The 26,868-nt window shown below is 40.7% G+C and overlaps 1 protein-coding gene across 15 annotated transcripts in view; it reads left to right on the top strand.

The window, feature by feature from the left end:
* DYM (dymeclin) overlaps positions 1-26,868 on the top strand; it is a 358,470-nt gene that overhangs the window by 26,566 nt on the left and 305,036 nt on the right. For all 15 annotated transcript variants that reach the window (XM_065598719.1, XM_065598718.1, XM_065598720.1 and 12 more), the window contains 3 exons: positions 21,773-21,825; positions 22,786-22,879; positions 24,801-24,934. In XM_065598719.1, coding sequence (XP_065454791.1) covers positions 21,773-21,825; positions 22,786-22,879; positions 24,801-24,934 — 281 coding nt within the window. The remainder of the gene's footprint in view (positions 1-21,772; positions 21,826-22,785; positions 22,880-24,800; positions 24,935-26,868) is intronic.

Raw genomic sequence — 26,868 nt, 5'->3', positions numbered from 1 at the left:
AAGGATTGTCTCATCTCCACAAATATAAAAGATCTTGTCACGAGCTGTCTAACTCCATCTCAGTCATACCATTGATCAGACACTTTCCTGGCTTCCTTCTGCAGAAGAGAAGATGTTCGAGTAGCTTCCAAAGCCAGTTCCCTGTCATTCTCAGTCCAGTGGAACACAATCTTATTTCAGGCTTTTCTGCTTATTTCTATAAACTCCTTGTGCTTATATACAAATGTGTATATAAAAAGTCTAAATACGAAGATGGGTGAACTTGAGTGCCTTGTATTAAATGAGGAAATTGATATAATAGGCATCACAGAAACTTGGTGGAATAAGGATAATCAATGAGACACAGTAATACCAGGGTACAAAATGTATCAGAAGGACAGAACAGGTCGTGCTGGGTCAGGGAGTGGCACTATATGTGAAAGAAAGCGTAGAGTCAAATGAAGTAAAAATCTTAAATGAACCAAACTGTACCACAGAATCTATGGATAGTAATTCCATGCTTGAATAATGAGAATATAGCAGAAGGGATATACTACTGACAACCTAACCAGGATGGTGATAGTGACTGAAATCTTCAGGTTGATTAGAGAGGGTATAAAAATAAAAAAATCAATAATAATGGGGGATTTCAACTATCCCCATATTGACCTGGTACATGTCACCTCAGGATGGGATGCAGAGATAGTTTCTCGACACCTTAAATGATGGCTTCATGGAGTAGATAGTCCTGGAACCCACAAGAGGAGAGGCAATTCTTGATTTAATCCTAAATGGAGCACAGGATCTAGTCCAAGAGGTGAATATAGCTGAACTGCTTGGTAATAGTGACCACAATGTAATAAAATTTAACATCCCTGTGTGTGGGAGGGTGGGGGGAAAGGAAAGGGAAACCAATGCAGACCACCACAGTAGCATTTAACTTCAGAAGGGGAACTACACAAAAATGAGGAAGTTAGTGAAACAGAAATTAAAAATTACAGTGGCAAAGGTGAAATCCCTGCAAGCTGCATGGAAACTTTTTAAAGACACCATAATAGAGGCTCAATTTAAATGTATACCCCAAATTAGAAAACCTAATAAGAGGAGCAAAAAAGTGCCACTGCGTCTAAACAACAAAGTAATAGAAGCCGTTAAAGTGGAAGCTAAATCCTTTTGAGGAAAATAGAAAGGAGCATAAACTCTGGCAAGTGACGTGTAAAAATATAATTAGAAAGGCCAGAAAAGAATTAGAAGAACAGCTAGCCAAAGACTCAAAAAAATTACAGCAAAAAAATTTTTTTTAAGTACATCAGAAGCAGGAACCTGCTAAGCAACCAGTGGGGCCACTGGACAATCGATATGCTAAAGGAGCACTTGAGGACGATAAGGCCATTGTGGAGAAACTAAATGAATTCTTTGCATCGGTCTTCACGGCTGAGGATGTGAGGGAAATTCCCAAACCTGAGCCGTTCTTTTTGGGTGACATATCTGAGGAACTGCTGCGGATTGAGGTGTCATTAGAAGAGGTTTTGGAACAAATTGATAAATTAAACAGAAATAAGTCACCAGGACCTGATGGTATTCATCCAAGAGTTCTGAAGGAACTCAAATATGAAATTGCAGAACTACTAACTGTGGTATGTAACCTATCACTTAAATCAGCTTCTGAACCAGATGACTGGAGGATAGCTAATGTGACTTTTTTTTTTTTTTTAAAAGGTTCCAAAGGTGATCCCGGCAGTTACAGGCTGGTAAACCTACCTTCAGTACCAGGCAAATTGGTTGAAACTATAGAGAAGAACAGAATTATCAGACACCTAGATGAACGTGACTTGTTGGGGAAGAGTCAACAAGGTTTTTGTAAAGGGAAATAATGCCTCACTAATCTACTAGAATTCTTTGAGGGGGTCAACAAGAATGTGGACAAGGGGGATCCTGTGGATATAGTATACTTAAACTTTCAGAAAGCCTTTGACAAGATCGCTTACCCAAGGCTCTTAAGCAATGTAAGCTGTCATGGGATAAGAGGAAAGGTCTTCTCCTAGATCAGTAACTGGTTAAAAGATAGGAAATAAAGGGTAGGAATAAACGGTCAGTTTTCAGAATGGAGAGAGGTCAATAGTAGTGTCCCCCAGGTGTCTGTATCTGTATCAGTACTGTTCAACATATTCCTAAATGATCTGGGAAAAGGGGTAAACAGTGAGGTTGCAAAATTTGCAGTTGATACAGAACTACTCAAGATAGTTAAATCCAAAGCAGACTGAAGAGTTACAAAGGGATCTCACAAAACTGGGTGACTTGGTAACAAAATGGCAGATGAAATTCATTGTTGAAAAAAAAGGAAAAATAATGCACATTTGAAAACATTAATCCGAACTATACATATAAAATGATGGGATCTAAATTAGCTGTTACCAGTTAAGAAAGATCTTGGATTCATTGAGCATAGTTTTCTGAAAACATCCACTCAATGTGCAGCGGCAGTCAAAAAATCTAACAATGTTGGGAATCATTAAGAAGGGGATAAATAAGAAGGCAGAAAATTTCATATTGCCTCTATATAAATCCATGATATGCCCACATCTTAAATATTGCATGCAGATCTGCCCATCTCAAAAAAGATACATTGGAATTCGAAAAGGTACAGAAAAGGGCAAAAAAAAGTGATTTGGTTTATGGAACAGCTTCCATATGAGGAGAGCTTAATAATACTGGTACTTTTCAGCTTGGAAAAGAGATGATTGAGGGGTGATATAATAGAGGTCTATAAAATCATGACTGGTATGAAGAAAGTAAATAAGAAAGTGTTATTTACTCCTTCTCATAAAACAAGAACTAGAGGGCACCACATGAAATTAATAGGTAGGTTTAAAACAAACAAAAGGAAGTATTTCTTCACACAACACACAGTTAAGCTGTGGAACTCTTTGCCAGAGGATGTTGTGAAGGCCAAGACTATAACAGGATTCAAAAAAGCACTAAATAAATTAATAGATAGGTCCGTCAATGGCTGTTAGCCAGGATAGGCTGGAATAGTGTCCCTAGCCTCTGTTTGCTAGGAGCTGGGAATGGGTGACTGGGGATGGATCACTTGATGATTACCTGTTCTGTTCATTCCCTCTGGGGCACCTGGCATTGGCCACTGCTGGAAGACCGGATAATGGGCTAGATGGACCATTGGTCTGACCCAGTATGGCCATTCTTATGTTCTTGCTTTTTCCTCAGTAATGATTAATCTGGTAGATTATTAGTGCAGTGTCATAAATTTGGCTTTTCTTCTTGGCAGGTTTTAATAACAATGCACCCAAGATAGGATGCATGTGGTCTAGATTCTCCTTGAAGGTGTCTTACTTTAAGGCTGAGAGGAGGGCCTGAAAACTATGGGGCAGCCTCACAGAACAATGGTGCAGCCTGACTGCCTGTTCTCCCGTTTCTGGGGTAATACAGTCTAGCTACCTAGCAGTGGGAATTTGTGCAGTATTTTTCAAACTTTTGGGGGGTAACTTTGTCCATCTGCCACTTAACCAAAGCTCTCACTATACTCATCTTCTGCATAATTGCATCTGCCCTCCTCCATCCCCTCCCACAGGCTCTTCATCCTTGTTATCATCAGCCCACTAAAGTTCCCAAGAGTTCTACCTACATGCCTCCCACATTCCTCCCACCAGCTCAAATCCAGATACCACATTCAGAGCCTTCTCGGCCTCCACCTCCTTTCCACTGATGACATTTGCCACAACTCCACCCTTTCTACCTCCCACATCTTTCCCCATCACCATCTCTTCCCCTCTCATGTCACCTTTCCTAACCTCATGCTCATCTTCCCACTTCCTCTTCCCTTTCTCTTGCTGTCTCTGGAATGCCTGCTCCATCTCTAAAGAGATCTCCATTATCGATGACGTCGTCTTATCTTTCTCCCTCCAGTTCCTGACTCTCTGAGACCTGGATCCCTTTTGTTTTGTCTGACACTGCCTCTACAGCTTCCTTCTTATGAAGGCCTGTCCTTCTCTCACATTGCCTATACTGGATCAGACTTGCTGCTTCCAACCCCTTCCTCCTCTTGGTTCTCACTCTTTCTCCTTTTGAACAGCACTGCCTCTGACTCACCTCTCCATGTTGCTGTCATCTTCTGTCCACCCAGCTCTGCCCACTGGTCCTCTTATTTTTGGTTCCTGTCTCTCTATTCCTCGCATCACAATCTCACATGCATATTCTCGGTAACTTCCATGTTGATGATCCATCCAGTCCCCCACAGTTGCACGTTTCCTTGTCCTAACCTCAGTCTTGGCTCAACTCTCCTGGTCACCCAAAGGGCTGTTCACTTGACTTGGTCTTGCCAAGCATTGCTCTGTCGCTGATTTCTCTGTTGCTGAGTTTGAAGATTGCAGGGTCTCTCTTAATTAGTGGAAGCATTGTCTGCTATGAAGAAGTCATGCATTCTTTAGTGATCTGAAGCAACTACGTCCAAACTATTTTATTGGCTATGCTGAGTGCACCAAACTGTAGTCTAAGATGACACATTTAGCTTTTACATGTTTTCACTGAAAATGTGCTGTATCCATTCTGGACTAATTTTTTCTGTCATCTTGAAAATACTTTTATTAATAAGGAGCTATTTTTCAAGTGAATTGTAGAGAGAGTTTTGCTAATCTTAAAATCTTAAGTTTTAAACATGAATGGTCTGCAAGTGGATGTTCAATGAGAAAAATGGAGGGAATTAGCATCGTGAAGGCATGTCATTGTGCTCTTATCTAGAAAGATAAGGGAATATTCTGTCTTCTCTGGAGAGGAGGGTTGAATGGGGGAATATCCAGGAGCCTAATGGAGGATCTAAAGGAGGGATATGAAGGGGTTGGTTTGCTTGTAGATGATCATAAGGGTTTGGTAGGTGGGAAGCGTAGTGAAAAGGAAGAATAAAGTTTTGACAAACTCACTTCTGTACTTTCTTGGTGCAATTGACTGAGGAAAAGCATACTTGTTTGCTAAGTATTAAGGGCTATGTACATAGTGTTAAAATTATATTGTGACTTTTTAGTGTATTGTTTAATATTTTCAAAATATTAAACAGTATATTGATTGATGGAGAAATGTTTGGTTTTTTTCCCCCCCCTTGAGGAGGGTCTGTCTCTTGGGGTCTATTCAGCAACCTTTACTTGAGTGAGTGTCACAGTGTAAGTGTTTTGGTTCTGTATCAAAATCTGGACTGATCAAGATCAGGAATGGAAACTGGTGTGAAGAATTCAGTGTACTGAACACTAGATGGTGCTCTTGCATGACAACTAGAATAGATATGTATTTTTAGAGACATAGTACTGTCTTCTATGTGGCTTAATAATTAGGGGGAAGCATGAATGTTTCTAGTTAAGCTGTGCCTAAGAAGTTCTGCTGTTTTACAAATGGTGTCAAACATTGCTCCCTGCGTGCCACCTTGAACCAGTGGCTTAGCTGGATGATCTTACTCACATGAGCAAAATAAGAGTTCAACACTCGTAAAAATGCAAGGTCAACCTCGTTAAGAAATCAGATGTTCACCATGCTTTATTACAGAGGGTATTAAATATGGCTATTCCTGTTCACCCCAGGGGATCAGTCATTTTCAACAATGGTTTGAAGGGGTCAGGTTTGTCACTTGTTAAACATGGCAGAATTTTTTTTAGTTTATTCTAGAATTATACCTCTTCATTTTAGTCTCTTGCAGAATTGGATGGTTTATCAGTAGATGCTAGTTTTCAGGCTTTAATGAAAAACATATCAATGCTAAGTTGAGGTAACTGATGGTGACTCTTCAGGGGGCTCTTCAGGGGGATAGTTTTTCATAAGTGGTGTCAGGTTAAATTGGGCAAGCGCTTACAAAGTTAAGGTGGAGGCCATCTCCCATGAGGACGTATATGTGATGTTAGCTTTTGGCTTTTTTAGGTTTAGTCCTCTAGCTAGTAGTGTCAGGAATTAGGGGAGCTCTCTTCTCTCTTCCTGACCTCTGAAACTTCCTGGGTGTTGGGGCCAACATGCTCTTATCTGTTACCTGCTACAGTGGCTTCCTCCTCCTCTCCCCCCCACCAGCTGTGTGTGCTTTTTACCCCTTAGACATAGGAGGAACCACACCACGGGTGATGCAACATGCCATCTGTGAAGAAAGTGGGTGATATCGGTGTTGCTTTAAGAAATATTATGTGTACCTTTGATTGTTATGATGGAGTTCTTAGGGGGGAGGGATAGCTCAGTGGTTTGAGCATTGGCCTGCTAAACCCAGGGTTGTGAGTTTAACCCTTGAGGGGGCCACTTAAGGATCTGGGGCAAAAATCAGTACTTGATCCTGCTAGTGAAGGCAGGGGGCTGGACTCGATGACCTTTCGGGGTCCCTTCCAGTTCTATGAGATAGGTATGTAGTGCCAAGGAGACAAGTGTGTAATAGCCAGAAGAAGGAGCTGAAAGGGAAACTGCTCGCTACCTGCAGCCCCTTTGGCAGGAGTGATAAGCAGCAGGGGCAAGTGTGTGACTCATTCTATACGAGTGACATTTGGCAGCTATTGCCAGTGGGACCTCAGCAGAGTTTATGGGTGATGGAAGGTGGGCACTGCATGTGTATGTGGTATTATAGGGGGAGCAAATAGAGACCTCTGTTAGGTTGCCCAACACTTTCCATTATAGAGCATTCTGCATTCTTATTTTTGAGGAGCTCTGATACCTCTGTTTGTAGTCAGGCTGTGGGTATTCATCAGGTGGACTCTCCTCAGGCTACAGAAGTGCCTTTTCTTTATCCCATGAAATTCCCCTTGTTTCAGCCTCCTTGTCCATATACATCATGATAGTCTTTAATTACATGATCACATGTGACTTTTTCCTAACGGACTCCTGGCTCATTCAGTTCACAGGATGGACACACAAGGAGGCTGAATTAAGGTTGCATAAATTTGGCATTTCCTAACTTTCAGTTGCTTGACTTTTCAGCCTAAATAATGTTTTTGTATGCAGAAAAACTGTTAGCAATCTGTAGGCCTTTATCTAGCTTTGCCTGGTTATAGGCCAAGAGCCATGGGACATGACATGTGATGTGTGAGCCTTGCTCTCAAGTCAGGCAGAGCAGTGCCTTGCTGAGGGAAATGTGACCTTATTTTTAGTACTGTTGTTAGTTACAAAGCTTTCATGCTGGAAACCTAAAACAGAATTAATTAAAGCAGAACTTGCTGAAAATCATATGCTTAGTATTTACTGTTCCACTTTGTTCTTTCCCTTGAGTTTTAGAAATGGCTGGTTGAAGAATAGTGTGCATGATTCTTTAATGGAAAGACATAAAATGAACAACTCTTATGTTGCCTTAATATGGTATGTTTTTAAAATTGGTACAATAAATTATATGTAGCTTTTCATTCGACGGCTTTCTTATGAATAGTCCATTACAGTCAGCATTCCCACAGTATGAATTTACTGAATGGGCTGATTCTTCTCAGTTTTGTGAATGATGGCAAGGGAAAAGCTTTGCTTAGTCAAGGGAAAAAGGACCAACATGGCTACAACAACACTGCATAAGGGAAAAAGCTGTCAGGAAAGCTTCCTCTCCTCCTCTCTTCCCCCCCCTTGCCCCCCCTAGGGTGGTTGTCTACTACAGTTGGGGTCTTATTTATGCCTTATGAAGACTCGTCCAGTGTTGTAACGTGTGCGTAACTGCAACTTGTATGGGTGGTATTCTAACTATTGCTTTGAGCCATAGTGATTTTTTTAAAGTAGAAATTCTATTTCTGATACTTTGACGTCATTAAATTAAAAGGAGAGTGGCTTTTCGTAAGAAGAATATTCTATCCTGTCAATCTTTTCACATGGTCAGACAGCAACTTTTACTCAGTCTCTGTTACTGTAACGCTTTTGCTGAAGTCTCTGGGCCAGATTCTGGGTCAGTTACACCAGTATAAATCCAAAATAACTGAGTTGAAATGAACTTTAGCTACTGTAGCTTAAATGCATTGATTTTAATAGGATTCTGGACTGGAATTATGCTGTAATAATTGAGAACAGAATCTGGCCCGCTACTAATATTAAACTAGAGATGAAACCAAGCCGAATATAAAAACCTACAAGGAATGATATCCATCAATTTTGGGCAATAAACTGCCTATCTTGGCCCTCTCCCCAATCTTTGCTTTTTAAAGAGGTTATTTCTTACTGGAAATTACTCATCAATGGAAGAAACTCCTTGTGCTATAAGAAGTCATTACAGAAATAGAAACACAAAATACATTCCAAAAAAATAAAAACATAAATATCAGACAAGGTGCTAACAAATTAAAAAGCCAGTTCAACAAAGCAAAACAAAATTCTGGATTGTCCAAACAAAATACTGTGTATGAATAGTGATTAGCGTAATATAAGAGTCACTCAATCCGAATAATGGCTCATAATAAGAGTGAGAAATAATGGATTTGTTTGGTTCACTGGCAGTTCTGAAAAATAATAATAATAAAATCATGTTCGGGCCTTTTAAACTGGTTTTAATAAAAGTTAAGGAAATTTGGAAACAAAGGGTGAGATTCACAAGGGATATGGGCACATTTCACAAGGGGTGGTTGTCTCCTACCCACCATTAACTCAATAGCCCAGTGGTTAGGGCACTCGCCCAAGATGTGGGAGGAAGGACTGGAACTTGGCTGTTCTCCCTCCCAGATTAGTGCCCGAACTACCAGGTTGTAGTCATTCTCTTGCTCTCTGGTTTAATGAGTATTTAATTGTTTATACCAAGTAGAGCAGCTTCCCCAGGAGAGAGTGAGGGCTTGTCACACTGGCACTTTACAGCGCTGCAACTTTCTTGCTCAGGGGTGTAAAAAACCACCTCCCTGAGTGCTGCAACTTTCAGCGCAGTAGCGTGCCAGTATAGACAGTGCACCAGCTCTGGGAGCCGCTCCCCTCATGGAGTTGGTTTTCTTGGAGCGCTGGGAGAACTCTCTCTCAGCGCTGTGCCACAACTACACAAGCCACATTAAAGTGCTGCCGCGGCAGCACTTTAACGTTGCCAGTGTAGACAAGCCCTGAAACTCACCCAGAATACATTCCTATAGCCTGTGGTTAGGGCACTCATCTGAGAGGTGGGAGACGAGTTCAAGTCCCTGCCTCACATCAGGCAAAAGGGGATTTAGAACTTGGGTCACCCACGTCCTGGATGAGTGCTCTAACCACTCAGCCATTGGATAAAAGGGGGTTCTCCTCCTCGGTTTTGTGAATGGGACCTCAGGATTTTTGATGTTTCTGGCTAGATTAACAATGTGTCATTTCAGAAATGAAAAAATGAACCATGTCACAGTTCAGGGCTGCTGCCCCTATATTCTGCCTTTATAGTCCAGCAAAGGCACCTACTCTCAGGCTTTCGGCTCCTCTAGTTGTCACCTCTCTTGGGTGGTGACTTGTCTGACTTTCTTCTGTCCAGAGTATTTCTAGGCTGCACAGCTTCCTGATTGTACTGTGAATTCACCAGGAAAGTCAGACTCCCTAAGCGGGCCTGCTTTGCTTTCCTCCTCAGCAACCGTTAATAGTGCAATTGTCATAGTTATAAGTTACCACACAGTATTTCCTCTGCAAGTCTACTTTTATTCTTAAGGTAAAAAAGCATTACAGAAAAAACATTAATAAAAGAACCTACACATGTGCTAATAAGCTTACTAGACATCACTCCACCTCTGACATTGGCTCTGGCAGGAGCAGTTATTCAACATTCTACCCAAAGGGTTTCCTTTATGGTCACCAGTTCATCACAACTTTATTTCAAAACAAGCACCCAGTCTTATGGGGCCTCAGTAGGCCAATTCATCCATTACTTCCCTAAGGATTGGGGCCCTTGATGGACTAGAGGTCTTGTCCGTTGGCTGGTTCAGGAAGAAGACCCTGAGCAAGTTTAAAATCAATTTGGCTATTTATCCAAAAATCCTTTCTTTGTCGGTTGGTCCGGTAGAAATCAGTTTGAACTAGTTACTTACCTCTCCAGGGAGGTGGCTTCAAAGGGCTGATAATGGAGGAAATATATTAGCATCCCCCTCCTGCTAGAGAAGATACAGACAATGCACAATAATATATACACAATTGCATTTTGAATGCAATGGACCCCAAAGGTATTGACCCTAATTCAGTAAGGTTTAACTTAACTCAGTAAACTTTATCTTAATTCCAGAGGGTTTGATCAGGATATTGTCAGTCTGTCACAAACCATTTCAACATTTCTGATTTTATTTTTTTTACCAAACTTAATTGCCAAAACTGACACAAATTCATGAAATGTTTTGGTTGATACAAAATTTTGCAATTCAGCAGATTAGTTTCATCTAAAAAATGTTGTCCAACTCTACTCATCATCTACTCCGGGGTTCCACTGCACTCTCTCACTTATGAGTTGTGAAAGGTTGACCTTGCCTTGCTATAATGTTTCTGAAATGCCTTTTGTTTTGTATGTGAACATATTAAATTAAAGCTTACTTTCCCCCCACCCCTCAAAAAAAACAAAATGTATGCAATGGTAAATTGTGCAGTGAATAAGAGTGGGTTTTTGCATGTTCAATGCACCGCCAAATTAGCTTCTCAAGCACATACAAATCAACCTACATTTGCTTTGAATGTTGCTTAAAGTGCTACTGTTGTTTTTTAAAAATAAAGTACTGTGCAAATAAATCACCCCTCCCCGCACCTGGAAAGTGTTCACAACTTGGTAAAATCAAAACCACTGGAAGATCCAAAGGCACTATCGAAAGGTAATATCTTTTATTGGACCACCTTCAGTTCGCGAGGGAAAGCTTTCTCTCACAGAAGTTCTCTCACAGTAAAAGATACTATCTCACCCACCTTGTTTCTCCTTAGCAATACTTTGAAAGAACAGTGGTCATTGTTCATGCTGCTGTTTGCTCATTACTAGTGATAGGCAATTCTCCTTGAGCAAGGTCTGGCTAGAGAATCTTGCCCGCATGCTCGGGGTTCAGCTGATCGCCATATTTGGGGTCGGGAAGGAATTTTCCTCCAGGGTAGATTGGCAGAGGCCCTGGAGGTTTTTCGCCTTCCTCCGCAGCATGGGGCAGGAGTCGCTTGCTGGAGGATTCTCAGCGATTTGAAGTCTTTAAATCATGATTTGGGGACTTCAACAGCTGAGTCAAGGGAGAGAATTCTTCCAGGAGTGGGTGGGTCAGCTTTTGTGGCCCGCATCATGCGGAAGGTCAGACTAGATGATCATAATGGTCCCTTCTGACCTTAGAGTCTGAGTCTATGAGAACAGTGCATGAATATTGGCATAGCATGTACTTTGGAATCACAAGCCTCAGTGCTCTTCCCCCCTCCCCTCCCCCCCAAAGCCCACTTGACTTGTTGGTGCTTGCTCTAAGCAGCGTCAATCTATGGAGACTGTCTGGCTCAGTAAAAATTCAGGCACATAATTAACTGTCCTGTTTTGCTAGAAGTAAAATATACAATTTGTTAATGATTAATGTATGTATTGTTTGTCTCTTCCTCCTCTGCAGTACAGTGTTAACACCTATTATATCCATACAATGGACTTCTCTCTATTTATATCTGCCAATGTAATGTTAATCAGAATTAATTGAGAACTTCTTCACCTTGCGTTTATGACTTTGATACCCTGACTTTGAGGTAGTTGTTTTAGGCCTTGGCTATATTTGCGAGTTACAGTACAATAAAGCAGACCTGGGCGCCCTAGTTCATTCCCCGTCCACACTGGCAAGGCACGTAGAGCGCTCTGATTCCGCAGCTACAGTGCTGCTGGTACTCCACCTCAGTGAGTGGAATAACGTTTGCTGCGCCCCCGCTGGAGCGCTGTGGCGCCAGTGTGAACGAGGTGTTGCATTACTGTGCTGTGATCAGCCTCCGGAAACGTCCCATAATCCCCTTAAGTCAAGTGGCCACTCTTGTCATTGTTGTGAAATCGGCCGCAGGAATGCGGAAATGCCCTTTCAAAGCTCCATTTTGCGGGCTGCTTATCAGCTCTGAGAAAAGCAAACATTTACTGTTTGCTTTGAGTGAGTGAGAGGTGGGGAGGGAACGAGGGGGGTCTGAATTTACAAGACAGCATGCTGACACACTCTCAGCACCCCAAAAACCCACTCTCTCTCCCACCACATACACACAACACACTCCCTGTCACACTCCACACACACACCCCCATTTGAAAAGCACGTTGTAGTCACTTGCATGCTGGGACAGCTGCCCATAATGGACTGCCCCAGTGCCGCTGCAAGTGCCGCAAATGTGGCCACACCAATGCGCTTGAAGCCGTCAGTGTGGACAGACTGCAGCGCTTTCCCTACTGCGCTCTATGAAGGCGGATTTAACTCACAGCGCTCTACATCTGCAAGTGTAGCCATGCCCTAAGTAACTCCTGCTTCTACTGGGGGATTTATAAGACTTTCACCTATAGACCTTCTTTCCTTGATCCTTAGCTCTTGAACATATAGTAACTGCAAACACTCTGCTTGAGGGCTCCATCCACCAGGGATTCCTTTGACCTAGAAATGTTGGAAGTGCAAACTGAAGCTACTGTTTCTAGTCTGGTAGCTCATTATGTAGAGCAGTGATCAAATATTGTTTAAAGTAATCGATTGATTTTTTCCATAAAATGTTTAATAATAAGGACGTAACTTGGTAAAACAAGAATGAAAAAGTGTCTCTAGGACAATATTCTTCAATAAAGATGTAAATAAAATAAAAAATTAATCTAGAAAAATATTCATATCCAGATTAATAGCATAACTGATTTCAGTTAAATTTAAATATTGTTTGAGAATAGTCTGTGGAGAGCAATCCAACAGTGACAGTGGATGCAGTGTTGTAGCTATGTTGGTCCCAGGATATTAGCAAGACAGGGTGAGTGAGGTAATATCTTTTATTGGACCAACTTCTGTTGGTGAGAGAGACAAACTTTCGAGCTTACACAGAGTTTATCTTCAGCTCTGGGAAACTTACTCAGACCTTGTTTATACACAGGTTACTTTGGTATAATTTACGTTGTAACTTATTGTAATTTATGTGATTTAAACCACACGCCCCTGAGCAACATAAGTTATACCTACCTAAGCGCTGGTGTAGACAGCGTCTCCTGCTGACATAGTTGCTGCCTCTTTTGGCAGCAGGAATTAAGCTGACAGGAGAGCTTTCTCCTGTTGGCTTAAAGCGTCTCCACCACAAGCGCTACCGTGGTTCTGTAAGTACTGTAGTGTAGATGTAGCCTCAAGCTATCTCTACACTGCACTTTAGTCATTAAAACTTTTGTTGGTCAGGGATGTGGAAAAAAAAACAAACCACACACACCCTGACTGACAAAAGTTTTAACAACAAAAAGTGCCTCATTGGGGATGGTTTTATTTTGCCAACAGGAGATCTATCTCCTGCCAGCAAAGAGTGGCTACACTGTGTTCCTTACAGCGGCATGGCTGTGCCACTGTAAGGTAGACAGTATACACATATAGCCTCAGAAAGTTACACCTAAATGCAAGTTGGAACAGATTGTTTAGCATAAGTGGTTAACACATATTTCAAGGCACCATTCAAGTTAGTGGCCCATTTACACCCCTCCAGTCATAGGGAAGAAAGGAGTGTGGGGGAGTAGCTGCCAGGAGGGTTGTTAGTGGGTTATAGATTGTTTGTAATAAACCATAAATTGAGTGTATCTATTCAGTCCATGATTTTTAGTGTCTAGTAAAGTTATGAATTTAAGATAATCTTTTGAAAGTGGTATTGTGCAGGTTTCCTTTGAGGATGAGGACTAATAGGTCAGATATAGAGTGATCGCTTTGTGAAAAGTGATGGTGGAGTCTAGCTTAGGTTCCTTTCGTTCTGTGACAAACGTAGAGGGTCTCTCAAAAGTTTACCTGATAAAGTTGAGGGCTCTTTGATTATTCTTCTGTGTGTGTATAAGACACATCTTCCTGGGATGAATTATTGCTTCAAACACACTTGCTAGGTAGGTAGAGTGTATATTGCAACTCCTTTTGTGATTCTGGTTCATAGGTTACTTCTCAAATTTGTTCTCATGTATGGGTGAGTAATCTTCTGAACTACATGACTTTAAGCATATATTGAATCTTATACCTCAAATCATAAATACTTTTGAAAAAAGTCCTACCTGACAATAAGGCTGCCATTATTTTATGGGGAGATTTTTTTGGCAGGGTAGGGGGATTGGAATTCTTGAACTGCGGTCTGTGATCAATCCACTAAATGAACTTTACTCCTTGAAAAATATTCTCTCGTTGTTCATCAGTATTGGAAAACAGTTAGAAGTCTAACACTGCTACTCTGTGGATTAATGAAAGGATCCATGCTTAAGATAAGTTTCCATCTTTATATTCATTCATTAACTAAACAGCATCTCCGGGGGGACTGTGGTGCAAAGTAAATCCAATAGCGAGTGCTAGTGTTGTTGCTCTCATGCCACCTCATGAATCTTGGCTGATGACATGCAGAGACGTTTTCTGCATAAGTGGTTAATATAGTCTATCTTCTGTCTTCATAACAGAAAAATTATTCAGGCAACTTTTTCCGCTTCTTGCATGTATTTTTTCCCCCTGCTTGAGTTTAGCTGACTGTTACAGTTTACATGGCAGTTTACTTTGCATTTCCTGTTAAGCTTAGCTTCAGCTTTCTAAAAATGGGCTGATTTTTAGGTGTACACTGCACCCTCTTCATAAGGCATCCTTGGGGGCCTAATAATAATGTTGAATCGTAAAGGAATAGTGTTACAATATTTGGGCATGGTAGCAATGCTGTACTTGTGGTGGAGGCACTTCCATTATAACCTTCCCCCCGGGTGCTTGTAACTCTTGTGCTGAGTTTTTGCAGGCATGTTTTTACCTAAAGTGTAAAATTTTAAAATGGCAAAATACAATTCTATGTGTTTCTTTTTCTTGTCTGAATTTGAGGGAATGGGGTGTGCCTGGTTTTCAAGATTTTAACTCTATATTTTACTCTCAGTGGAAAATGACTAAAGAGTTAGAGAAGTCTATGCTGTCTAACTATTTTGACCAAAGCAGGAAGTCTGTCTACAGAATGGTGGTAGTTTGGGTTTTTTCAGTTTGCTTTTCAAAATAACTAGGGAACAAAAGCGATGTTAAAAGTTGTTATGGTTGCAAAGACAAACATTCAGAAATTAGGAAATACAAGAGGTACGGTTATGAGATTATTGTCCCTTCATATTGAAAGTTTCAGTCCTGGAGCAATTAAAAAAGTTAAATTAACCAGGTAATCTGAGTTACAAGAGCCTTTGGTGTCTTTTTAAGCACCCCTATTAAAAAACAACACCACACTCCTCCCCTCCCTTTTTGTTGGATTCAGATTATACTGCGTTCAAAGAGACCCCCCTCCCCCCTAAGTGTAGTTGGAGTGCAATAAACATTCTCCCAATCTGTCAGTGTCAGGAAGGAATACATCCTGATGACAAGCAATCAGCTGGACAGATTTTTAGATAGAAAATTGAGAGAAGTCCCTGTTTCATTCAGACCCAGTAAATTGTAATGTCTGTAGGCGTTGATTCTGTTTCCCATTTTTATACCATTTGTCTTCAATTACAGCTGTGTTTCTAGAGCTGAAATAAGAGACCACCTCAGAGATAAAATTTTAACATTTCAAAAAATATGTATTGGCAAGTAAGTTTAGTCTTTCTGAAATTCAGCTACAGAAGCTACTATAAAGCAGGCAGCAATGCAAATGTGCGTTTCTCTGCAGTCAAACAAGCATAAACTAAAATTGTAGAGGCAGAGTATTAAACACTGTGAAAGATGACTGCTTTCTCTCTCATGCATGCAGTCAATTCACTGTGCTGCAAAATAGTCCAGTGCACAGGATAATCTGCTGATTTAAAGAAAAAAAAATGTAATTTGATGGCTCATCTCACTGGTGAAGTTACTCTGTCGTGGAGCATAAACACTGACTTTACTACTGAAAACCTTTTTAATAACTCCTTTGACTGATGATTCTACCAATACCCTATTCATTGGCTCCCATACAAAATTTATATTCGCAGCCACGCCGGAGGAGCTGCCCGTGCTGGGCGCTGGCTCCTGCAACCGGCGACCTGACATGCTGCTTTCACCGCTGTGGTTCCTGGCCTGGTCGCAAACCATGGCCCTGCTGGTTTCACTCGTTGTTACTAGAGCCCTGCAGCTTCTCGGATATCTGAATCCATGGATATAAATTTTGTATCCGTGCAGGGATCTAGCAGCCTGGTCTAAGCATCTTTAATTATTTTGATTTTGTCTGTCAGATTGCTTATTGGAAAACACTGGCTAATATTTAGTAAAGATGGGGAATGACTTAGCAAATTGAGTATGGTAAGACTTAATGCGTATGAAGGCTGTATACTAGGGGTACTAGGACAGAGACTCTGCCACAGATTTGCGGTGAACTTGGACACCATCCTTGACTTCACTGAGCCTCAGTTTCCCCATCTGTAAATTGGTGACAGTGATATTCACTCACCTTTGAAGTGCTTTGAGATGTAGATGAAGAGTGCTGGAAGTACTTATTATATGTTAAGTAGCATTTCTCTTCTTCAGACATTAAACTGGCTTGACTGTATTTGTATTCTGAGAACTGCTAGAAAAATGCTGCTTGAAACGGTTGTCATTTCTACAGTTCAGACTCTGAATTAACTGCCTCTGCACAGAGACTGTAGATGCCTTCTTTGACATCCTGGGTTTTGGACCACTAAAACATTTCCCAATGAGTGCCCACAGACTAAGGAAAACCCCTGTTTGGAAGCTGAGCTTCCTTTTTCATCCAGTCCAAGCCACACTGGCAGCTGAGCCTCCAAGAAGGCAGAAACACCTGTGGGCAGCAGAAATGCCTTTGATGTGAATGTAGCCTTGAGTGTCGTGCAATTTGAGACCTTAATCTTGTCAGGAAGAGTGTGTGCAGCTAGTAGGTGTGTGCAGATGGAGGAGACATGGAAGTGAGAGTAAATATCCATTTAGAACATGGAAGAGCTCTTCAGGATGTAAGAGGCTTCACTAGGAATCGCTGAAGTGATTTTTGAAGTTGATGGATATAGACGGGTTTGGCTTATCCTTAGGTGTACATGAATGTTTACTAGCTAGGAGTGTGTGACGCAAACACCACGAGCTGCCAGCGGGCAGAGGGCACAGTGGGTGCATATGGTTTTATAGGGATCTCCTGGGTCAGATATATGCGTAATAATTCACGGAAGGGTGGCAGTGTGATCTCTGAGAGCCAGTAGCCCACTGGTCATCATAGTCATTGCAAAATGTATGGATGGATAATATTTAAGGTGTGATGTATCTATATGGGAAATTATGTTCTTAAGGTTTTGAAGTTAAGGTAGGTCACCAGAAAGTGACATATCTCAGGAATATTCTGTGGCCAGAGGAGTTGGGGATCTGACCCATGGCAGGCACAGACAAGGCTTCCTCATGTTAAAAGCAGGTGGTAGCAAGATGCCTCACAACCTTGGGTACCCCGGGAAGCATCACAGAGTGGATTTCTGCTTGTGATTGCCCTGTAAATGTAAATCTATACATCTAGGAACAAAGAATGTAGACTATGCTTATAAGATGGGGGACTCTATTCTGGGAAGCAGTGACTGAAAAAGATTTGGGGGCGGTGCTGTATAATCCTCTGAACATGAGCTCTGAGTGACACTGTGGCCAATAGAACTAATGCAACCCTGGGATTCATATGAAGAGGAATCTCGAGTAGGAATTGAAAGGTTATTTTACCTCTGTGCTTGGCACTAATGTGTCCATTGCTGGAATACTGTGTCCAGTTCTGGTGTCACACTTCAAGAAGGATGTTGATACATCAGAAGCAGTTCAGAGAAGAGCCAGGAGAATGATTAAAGGATTACACAACATGCTTTATAGTGATAGACTCAAAGAACTCGATCTATTTAGCTTAACAAAGAGAAGGTTAAAAGGTAACTCGATTACAGTCCATAAGTATCTACATGGGGAATAAATGTGTAATAGGCTTATCAGTCTAGCAGAGAAAAGTATAACATGATCCAATGGCTGGAAATTGAAGCTAGGCATAAATTTTTAATGGCGAGAGTAATTAACCATGGGGAAAATTTGCCAAGGGTCGTGGTGGAGTCTCCATCACTGACCATTTTAAATCAAAATTGGATGTCTTTCTGAAAGATATTCTCTAGGAATTGTTTTGGAACTGTTCTGTGATCTGTGCTATACAGAAGGTCAGACTAGATCATCACAATGGCCCCTTCTGACCTTACAATCTATGGATCTTTCCTGCCCACTGGCCTCCCATTTTTCTCTCCTACTCCCACAAATATACTTCCATATTAAATGCTATGGCACTTAGTGAAGTGAAGTTTGGGGATGTTTTTGGGTGATATAGATTTCTCCAGGCTTCATTTTTGTCATTGCACACAACCCAGCTGTGGAACTGGACGCTCACCACAGAAGCATGTGGGCCCAAGGTTTCTGCAGATATGGTTCTTACTTCGTCAACTTGTAGATGAAAGGAAGTACTCTTTCAGTCAACATATATTTAGACTGTGGAACTCATTACCACAAGATGTCATTGAGACCAAGAATTCAGTAAGATTGGATGTTTATATGGATAACCAGAATATATCCAGAGTTGTTATAGTTAATGGGTGAAATAAGACTATTTGTAAGGGATTTAAGACCTCATATTTCAGGGTTTAAGACAAAATCTAACCCTTAGGGATTAAGATTAAACTTTCATGGGGGCAAACTATCTCAAATCTTTCCATTGAAAAGGGTTGTTGCATTTTCCTATGAAGTGTCTGCTTCTGGCCACTGTCAGAGACAAAGTACTGGACTAGATGGATTGTGGATCTGATGCAGTATAGCAGTTCCTATGGAATCGCAATTTGGAGGTCTCCTTGGAGTATGATGATTGGTTTGGCTAATCCATTAAATCCTATTTTTCTATAGTTCTTTTGCTTGATTTGAGGGTGAGTGGGAGAGCCAGACCTCCCAGGAACTAATCTGTTTCATATTTTAACCCACTGGAGAGGTTTGGGCTTCTGGATGCACCTCTCTTGGTTTTACAGGGAGGAATTCTATTGAGAACATGTGGGATGATATATAATTACTATATGAGCATGCAAACTGGGAATGTACAAAAACATCTTGGGCAAAATATCTCACAAGTAGAGGAGATTTGAGCTTTTAAGAAGGCTCTTGAGTCACTTTCTGCCAGAGAGAAAGTGCACTCCTGTCTTTGGTTGCCTCTGACTGCAAAAGAGACTGGCAACTAGATTAGTTAATGCTTGGTGATTCCTGAAACCACTAAAAGTTGGTCTTTCCCCTAATTTCCCATTGTAAAGACTTTTAAACATAAATACTTTCCACTTCCATAACATTTTCTGTCCAGGGACCTCAAAGCATTTTGCAAACACTAAGGATTGAATCCTCACTTTTCCCAGGCCTACTAACACACCTGCATTGGCAGGTGATATTGGGATCTGCTCACCCTCCACATCCCTTTGGTAACCTGTGCTTCAGATAAGTAGAGGGAGGCTTACCTTCTATACCAGCAGAGCAAAGATGTATGGGAAATGCACAAGAGAAAAAATGAACAAAATTGAGAGACTCTGCGGAGGTGAGAGAACTAGGTGAGGGTGTGTCCTGGAACTGAGAGATAATAGTGCAGTAGGAAGAAATTAGTGCGTGGAAGCCTTTGGGGCTGTGGAGAGAGAATGAAAAGATGCATCAAGACAGATGAAGCTTAGAAGAGGCAGAAATGTAAGAGAATGAAAAAGCATAGTTTTCTATTCAACCCCTCTATGGTAAAGTAAACAAAAGCCCTCTAGATTTTTCTCAGCTTTGAGCTAATATGATATCCTCCCCCTGGCCCAAATCCATTTAGGATGTTTGTGCCACTGTCATTTTCATTCTGAAAGACTGACCACAATGCTCGCTCCTGTATTGCTATGCCCATTTTATAGATGACCGCTTCAAATCACTAGAATTGTTTACACCAGCAATGAATTTGGCCTTGAGAGGATAAGTGTCTTGCCCAAGGATATCTGAGTGAGCTGGTGACCGAGCAAGGAGCAGAAATCTAGTCTCTTAACTGTCCTCTTTACTTGCTAGACTCTGCTCCGCCTCTAAACATCTCGTGGTGCTTAGTGAAATTTCATGCTGTGATATTTACCTTATATGTATTCAGAAGGTGACAAATTGAAAAACAAAATCCCATTTCATAGTTGCACTTGGTAAAAAGGTGTCTAGCTCTTTTTGATGGGATAATAGGCAGTTACCTGAAAACTCATTGAACTGCAAGTTATCCTAGGCCGGGGGTTTTGAAAATGGAAGTTTAATAGACTCCAGCTTTTCTACTGATCATAGCATGTTACTTTGTGCCAGGTTTCTTAAAACAAACAAACTGGACTTGGAAGTGTAAAAGACATTTCCCAACCCAAAAAACCTTATTGGCTTTGTATATATAGTGAAATACTTCTGTGATGGATTGTGTTTACTGAGCGACAACCTATCCTAAATGCTCAATTACTGAGGGACAATCTACACTCATTGCTATACTTCTTTTCCACAAGCTACTCTCAGTATAACCTTTTATGAGTGATGTACCTGAATATTTGGATGCTAATATCTAAACTGTATCATTAAATTTATTAACCTTAATTTGGGTTATTGCAGATTATGTACTATATGTATTTTATGACTTTTAAACCAAAATTTATATTTTGGGATAATGTAAGCATTATACCCAGATGTATAAACACTCTTTCCTTAACCTGTGTATTATATAATTTTAACATTAGCTTTAATAACAAATTTTAAATCTGTTCTTTTCAATGGAGTTTGTCAGGTTAATAACACTAAATTGGAAAAGGGGAAATTTACATTCTGTTGTTAAGGAATCTTGTCTTTCCTTGGTACATATTGGCAGGAGATAAGATCCTTAAATATCTAATATAGAAGCAGTATGGAGGTGTCCCATTTAACGTGGCCTTGGGCAAGATGCCTACTACTGTTTTTGTTTTTCCTGTCTAAAATGCAAATACTTGATTTACTTCACAAGGATTAGTTAATTTGTACAATGCTTTTCAGGCCTACATACTTAGCACTTCTAGTGGTGTATGTGTATTTTATAGGTTTCACATAGTTGGGATTATTTTAAGGTTGTTTGATTCCCTTCCCTCTTCCTCCCCATCCCCCCTTTTCATTATAAAATCTTTGTAAGTAGATGTTTTGATATAGATATATCATCTGGCAGTTAGTGAATTTGTAAAAATCCTATCCTCTTGGCATATACATGATTTACAATTGCATCTGTTGTAACCACATGCAATAATTATTGAAACTGGGTTATAGTATTAAGTTTGAAATTAAATCTGTTTGCTTATGGAGGCATTTTCAGTTTTAGAAAAGGGTTACATTCTTCCTTTTATATCCACGCATGATGCAATGATATTCCTAGTACAAAAGCCAACTTTTTCTACAAATTGAAACTGTGGACCTATGTTTATTTATAGGGGCTTATTCCAAAACAAGCATGGGATGAGTGAAGTTTATGACATAGAAATGATCTGCCCACTTTAAATATGAATTGTTTGACAGAGTGAGATGAATGTTAATTGTCCATTGTATGGCCACACTGCTTCAAATAACGAGCGCAATCTATGTGAGTGAGGTAAATGGAGTAACTAAAATTAAAGGTCATAGGAATTGCAGTACTGCCCTATAACAAATGTATTTAAATGCAGTAATTGTATTCTACAAGCGGCAGGCCTCTATAGGCTCAGGGATTGTTATTGCTCATATAACTAAATGCTTCCTTTCTTCATCTTCAGTGCTGAGTTAAAGCTGTTGGAAGAAGCCACCATCTCAATCTGCAAGTCTTTAGGTGAGAGAGATTATTTTGATGTCTTCACATATTTCTGTGTTTGTTGTCAACTTTTCTGATAAATCACTGTTCATGTAAACTTCTGTGTCTGTATTTATTTAATTTCACTCATCTGCGTTTCAGTAATGAGATTTTTAAAATCATATTTGTCTCCCAAGTAGAAGATGAAAACACATTCTACTAATTTGTGCTGCTTAAATGTAACATTGTCACATTATTCTGTGTGTCACCAACAGAAGGAAGTGACTTGGGCACAGTTACTTTAATAATTGAACAGACTTCTTTTAAATAATGATTTTTAAAGCATTGCCCCTTTAGAAGTAGAATATCAGTGGGCGACATATAGAGTATCAGTGGGCAGATATGAGTATAGTATGTGACACCTGTCATGTGGAGTTGACACTTGAATTAGAAGATGAGTGCATATCCTGCTTCTCATTCTGAATGATAATTTGATTCCCTGGATGTTTTAAGTTTTAACTTGCAATGTTAACTCTGTTCATTACAATATAGAAACTTCTAAAATATTGAAAGGGTAGCAATGCTGATAGAGATTATGCAGGGAGGAACCAGGGATGGTAGAAGAGTGAGGAATGAAATGATATTATTGTCACAGTCAGGCACACTTTCCTGATAGTGAGATCTATTGAGTTGTGAAATAGTCTCCTGAAAGAAATGGTGTGGCTCCATTGTTCGGAATGTTTTAAATTTAGGTTGGAAAATTGTAGTGTAGTGAACAATCTTGCAATAGCAGAAACATGGACAGGAGCCATCTTTAACTATAGACTGTTTAAAAAAAAAACCTATAAAAAAGTAGCCTGTGTGTGTGTGTGTGTTTATTTAAAAAAATACATAAAATGTGCAATGGAGAGTAATTCCCGCTCTATATATCCTGTGTTTGAATTAATTATCATAATTTAAATTACAAATGTACTCTAATCTTTTCAATCCCTCATCTAGTTGAGAACAATCCTCGAACAGGAAATCTTGGGGCATTGATTAAAGTCTTCCTTTCCAGAACCAAAGAGTTAAAAATTTCAGCGGAATGTCAAAAGTAAGTTGGCAGTGAAATGCCAGGCGTTCCCTTTTATGTTTTAAATGTTCATTTTGTTGATAGCTCTTGGGTAATGCAATGATGGCTGCTCCATAAATACCTGAATCGGCAAGGTGAAAATTCAGGTTCTCTTAAAGTTTATTTTTGTTTTTAAAAGAGAAACTACCGTAATTTCAGAGGAACAAGTATCTTGTGTATTTCAAGCACTGGGATTGGAGCATAATATGTAAAGTTGTGCCATTACAGAAGAACAGAAATTTTCCATTTGCTTTACTTGTGTGAGTGGGTCTAAACGTTGCAACAAACATACGTTTATGTAACTTTGGATTAATCTCTGCCCTTTCCACTCTGCGGTCCTAGGCACTACTATCCCATTTCTTTCTGTGGGTGGGCATGACAGACAATAAAAATGCTGGGCAAATACTCCTTTGCTAGATTTATAGTCTGTGACTCAAAATTCCTTGGAGCATAAATAACATTTAAGAGAACAATTGATGTGCTAGCGATTTTGTTTTCCTTAACCCGTAGTAGCAGTGGCTCTCATGCCATGCTACTGGCTGTTTATTTTGCAAATTAAACATTTATTTTTCAACTAAGATGCTTTTTAAGGCCTATTATAAGCCATCTGATAAAGCTTTTTAGCTAATCTAAATTTATTTTAAAATCAGTGCATTATTTCTAGAATACTTGAAACTCTGACCAGGCCAGAATAAAAAATGATCTAAAATTCCACTGCTTTCAAATTGTATGATCAGATTGCCTTTCTAACCCTCTTCCCTCCCGGTGGGGGATGAAAACTTCAAGAAGTTATACTTTCAGAAGTATAGTTTTCCAGGAAACTTTCCAAAGATTGTTTTTCCCTGGAAATTTCTTTCCTGGCAGGGGAAGGAGGAGTTTGCAGACATTTTGAGGCCAACTCCTCTTCTGATCTAGCGATCCATTGAGAGAGAATCTCTTGCATCCAGAGGAAAGAAGTCATCCTTTTGGCTGCTGCTGTGTTGGCCCCTCAGCCCCTAGACAGGGTGGCTTCAGCAGGAGCTGCATATGTTGCTGTTGACTGGATCCCCCTGAGCCTGCACGTAGGGACCCAGAGGGACATAATACAGTTCCCTGCTGGATTGCCTTCATGCCTAGAAATCTGGGGACAAAGTTGTGAAGAGTAACTGGACTTACTGCTGTTGCTCCTGAAAGTCACTGAACGTCTTCCACCTCAAGTGTCATCTGAGTAATATTTGTGCACGTAAAGGGATAAGATTGGGGATAAATTTCCATGCAGAAAGAGTGAGATTTAAAAAGGTCTCAATCCATTTGAGACTGCCCTATAGTACGTAGCAGTGGGTCCCCAAACTTTACCTCGCCACACCCTTCCCCTGTCCAGCTGGGCCAGGAGTGGGTCCACAGCTGTGGGAATGGGGGACACGGACAGGGATAAGGGGGATGAGGCTGAGGCTGGGAGCGGAACCTCAGCCAGGGGTTGAGCCAGCAGCCGGTGCCCCAAGCATAGGTGCCGGGGACTGAGGCTGGGGCCCCAACCACGCTCTCCTGAACATTCCTCCATGCCCACCTAGGGGTGCTCCACAGATTGGGGACTTCTGGGGTGTAGAGATTAAAAAAGATAATAGGCTAGCTAGTCAATTTCCTGAAGAGAATGGCACTTAATGGTAACTGTGATGCTTTTAATAATAGTACTAAACTATATGTAGCAAGAAGGCTGCGTCTTCTTGAAAAGAAACGTTTATGTTTAAATAAATTTTCCTTGCTATTGAATGTCCACATTTTAGTCACTTGAGACTTGCCTTTGCCTCATATGGGCTACAGGAACCTTTCCATTCACTGTTACACATACCTAGTCATGACTATTGCTGAACATTAATAAGTAAAACATTATTGACTCTTGTTTACTTTTCTGTTTCCCTTCTAGCCATCTTTTTATTTGGCAGGCCCACAATGCATTGTTCATTATTTGCTGTTTGTTAAAAGTGTTCATATGTCAGATGTCAGAAGAGGAACTGCAACTTCATTTTACTTATGAGGAGAGAATGCCAGGCTCATATGGTAGGTATTGAATATTGTCGTGGAAACAAGCAATGCTCTATAGATGTGAATTTGTTGAAAAACGTTTTTTATTTTTACTATAGCACCCAGTTCAGCTTCAAGTCCAAACGTCACTTCAAAATTTGAAATAGTAAAGTAATTATGCTATATACTGAGGTGTTCATCAGCCATGGAAAAAACAGTTGGAGAAACTTTGAACCTGAGGAGAGCCTGAAAGTGTGTCTAGTGGGATTTTCAAAAGCACTCAGCATGGGCCTACCTCTGCTCCCATTGGAGATGAAAGCCATCTGATCAGAAGACAGCATCATCCATATTTGTGCTACAAGAGCCCAGCCCCAAAGTATAAGACCTGCCTCATCAGAGGACGAGGTTCCAAGCCTAGTAAAGGGGGAGAGGAGGGATGGGTGGAAAATAGGGGAATCCGGGAGAAATATCATCTGCCTTGTTGAGTACAGAGAGATGGTGAGAAACAAAAAGTCATTTGCAAATATACCTAGGATCAGCTCTGTATATTGTGCTTCCATGGTAGGAAAAAATGATTTTATAGTTGCTCAGGAAATTGCATGTTCAATAATTTGGAGGAATTTGAAAGCATTCGGTTTTCTTAAACCGGCCACTCATTGAGTTCACTAACATCTAGAGATCTTTTTCCTTAAATATTTGTGAGAATTGTGTATTTGATCCTCTTTGATATTACTAAGATGAAGCAAAAATGTTGTTCTGTAAGGGATCTATCCTTAATGTTCAGATCCATTATTTCTAATTTCTAGTGGCCTGCAGGATGTCTGCTGGCTTAGTAACAATGCTTTGGACTTTTATATAAGACACCTGGGTTTGATTCCCACTGTTGATGATTGTGCTCCCTAGTGTTTTAAAGAATGCACCAACAAAACCTTAGTCCCCCTCTGCCCATGCTGATGTGCTATGATCTCTGTCAAGATTACAAGCTAAATAGAAATAATTCTTGTCAGAACTTGGAAGGAAAGCCTCTAGGGATAGATACTCTGATGTGTCCTTCAGACCACAGCTGCTGGAATCTCTTCCTGCAGTTGTATCTGAAATTCCTCCTCACTGCCGGTGTATTGTATTTTTCATCTTTTTTTATTTTTTTTAAAGGAATGTACAATTTTATATGTAAAAGACAAAATTTCATAAACTACAGCCAAAGCAAATAAAGGGCTTTTACTAATATATCAAGTGGAAAGAGCAGCACTATGGATACAGTAGAACCATTAATAAATGATGCAGGTAAAATTCACTCATGGATAATAGTTGTACTCCGTTTAAAAAAAAAAAAAAAAAAGTCTGACTCAACAAGAAAAATACAGAAAAGTGAATTTAAGCTGAAAATTAGGAACAGCTTCCTCACAGTGAAACCGAAGAAGTGGGCTGTAGCCCAGGAAAGCTTATGCTCTAATACATTTGTTAGTCTCTAAGGTGCCACAAGTACTCCTGTTCTTTTTGCGGATACAGACTAACATGGCTGCTACTCTGAAACCTGTCATTATGCAAGGCAGTTAGAGTATGTTTCTCAAATGCGGCCACCAGAGGCTTTTTTTGCGGCCACAGCCTCCTGGGCAGTGATGGGGGGAGAGGGGGAAAACAGTGACTCCTCCCTTAGCGTTGCCCGCAGGGATTTGGGCCCTGCCCTCCTCTGCAGCCACAAATGCCAGAGGAGCAGGCAGCTGGTATGAATTTCCCAGGGGTGGTGGGGCTCGGGCTTCTGGCTTCAGCCCTGGGGTGGCAGGTGCTAGACTGCAGCCGCAGGGCTTCAGGCTCCATCCCGCAGTGGCTTCGAGCTCCAGCCCTGGGCCCATTGCCTCCCTACCCACCTCTCCATCCATGGCTTAATTTGTCCCCTGGCTTTCCGGGGCTGTGTATGTCTGCTGTGAAAAATGATATTTGTATGTTTGTTAATATCACTTTTCACTGCC

Source organism: Chrysemys picta, chromosome 6, assembly GCF_011386835.1.
Source record: "Chrysemys picta bellii isolate R12L10 chromosome 6, ASM1138683v2, whole genome shotgun sequence".
In the NCBI taxonomy this organism is placed as follows: Eukaryota; Metazoa; Chordata; order Testudines; family Emydidae; genus Chrysemys; species Chrysemys picta.
The sequence above is the reverse complement of the archived record's forward strand: the minus strand, read 5'-3'. Positions and strand labels throughout refer to the sequence as shown.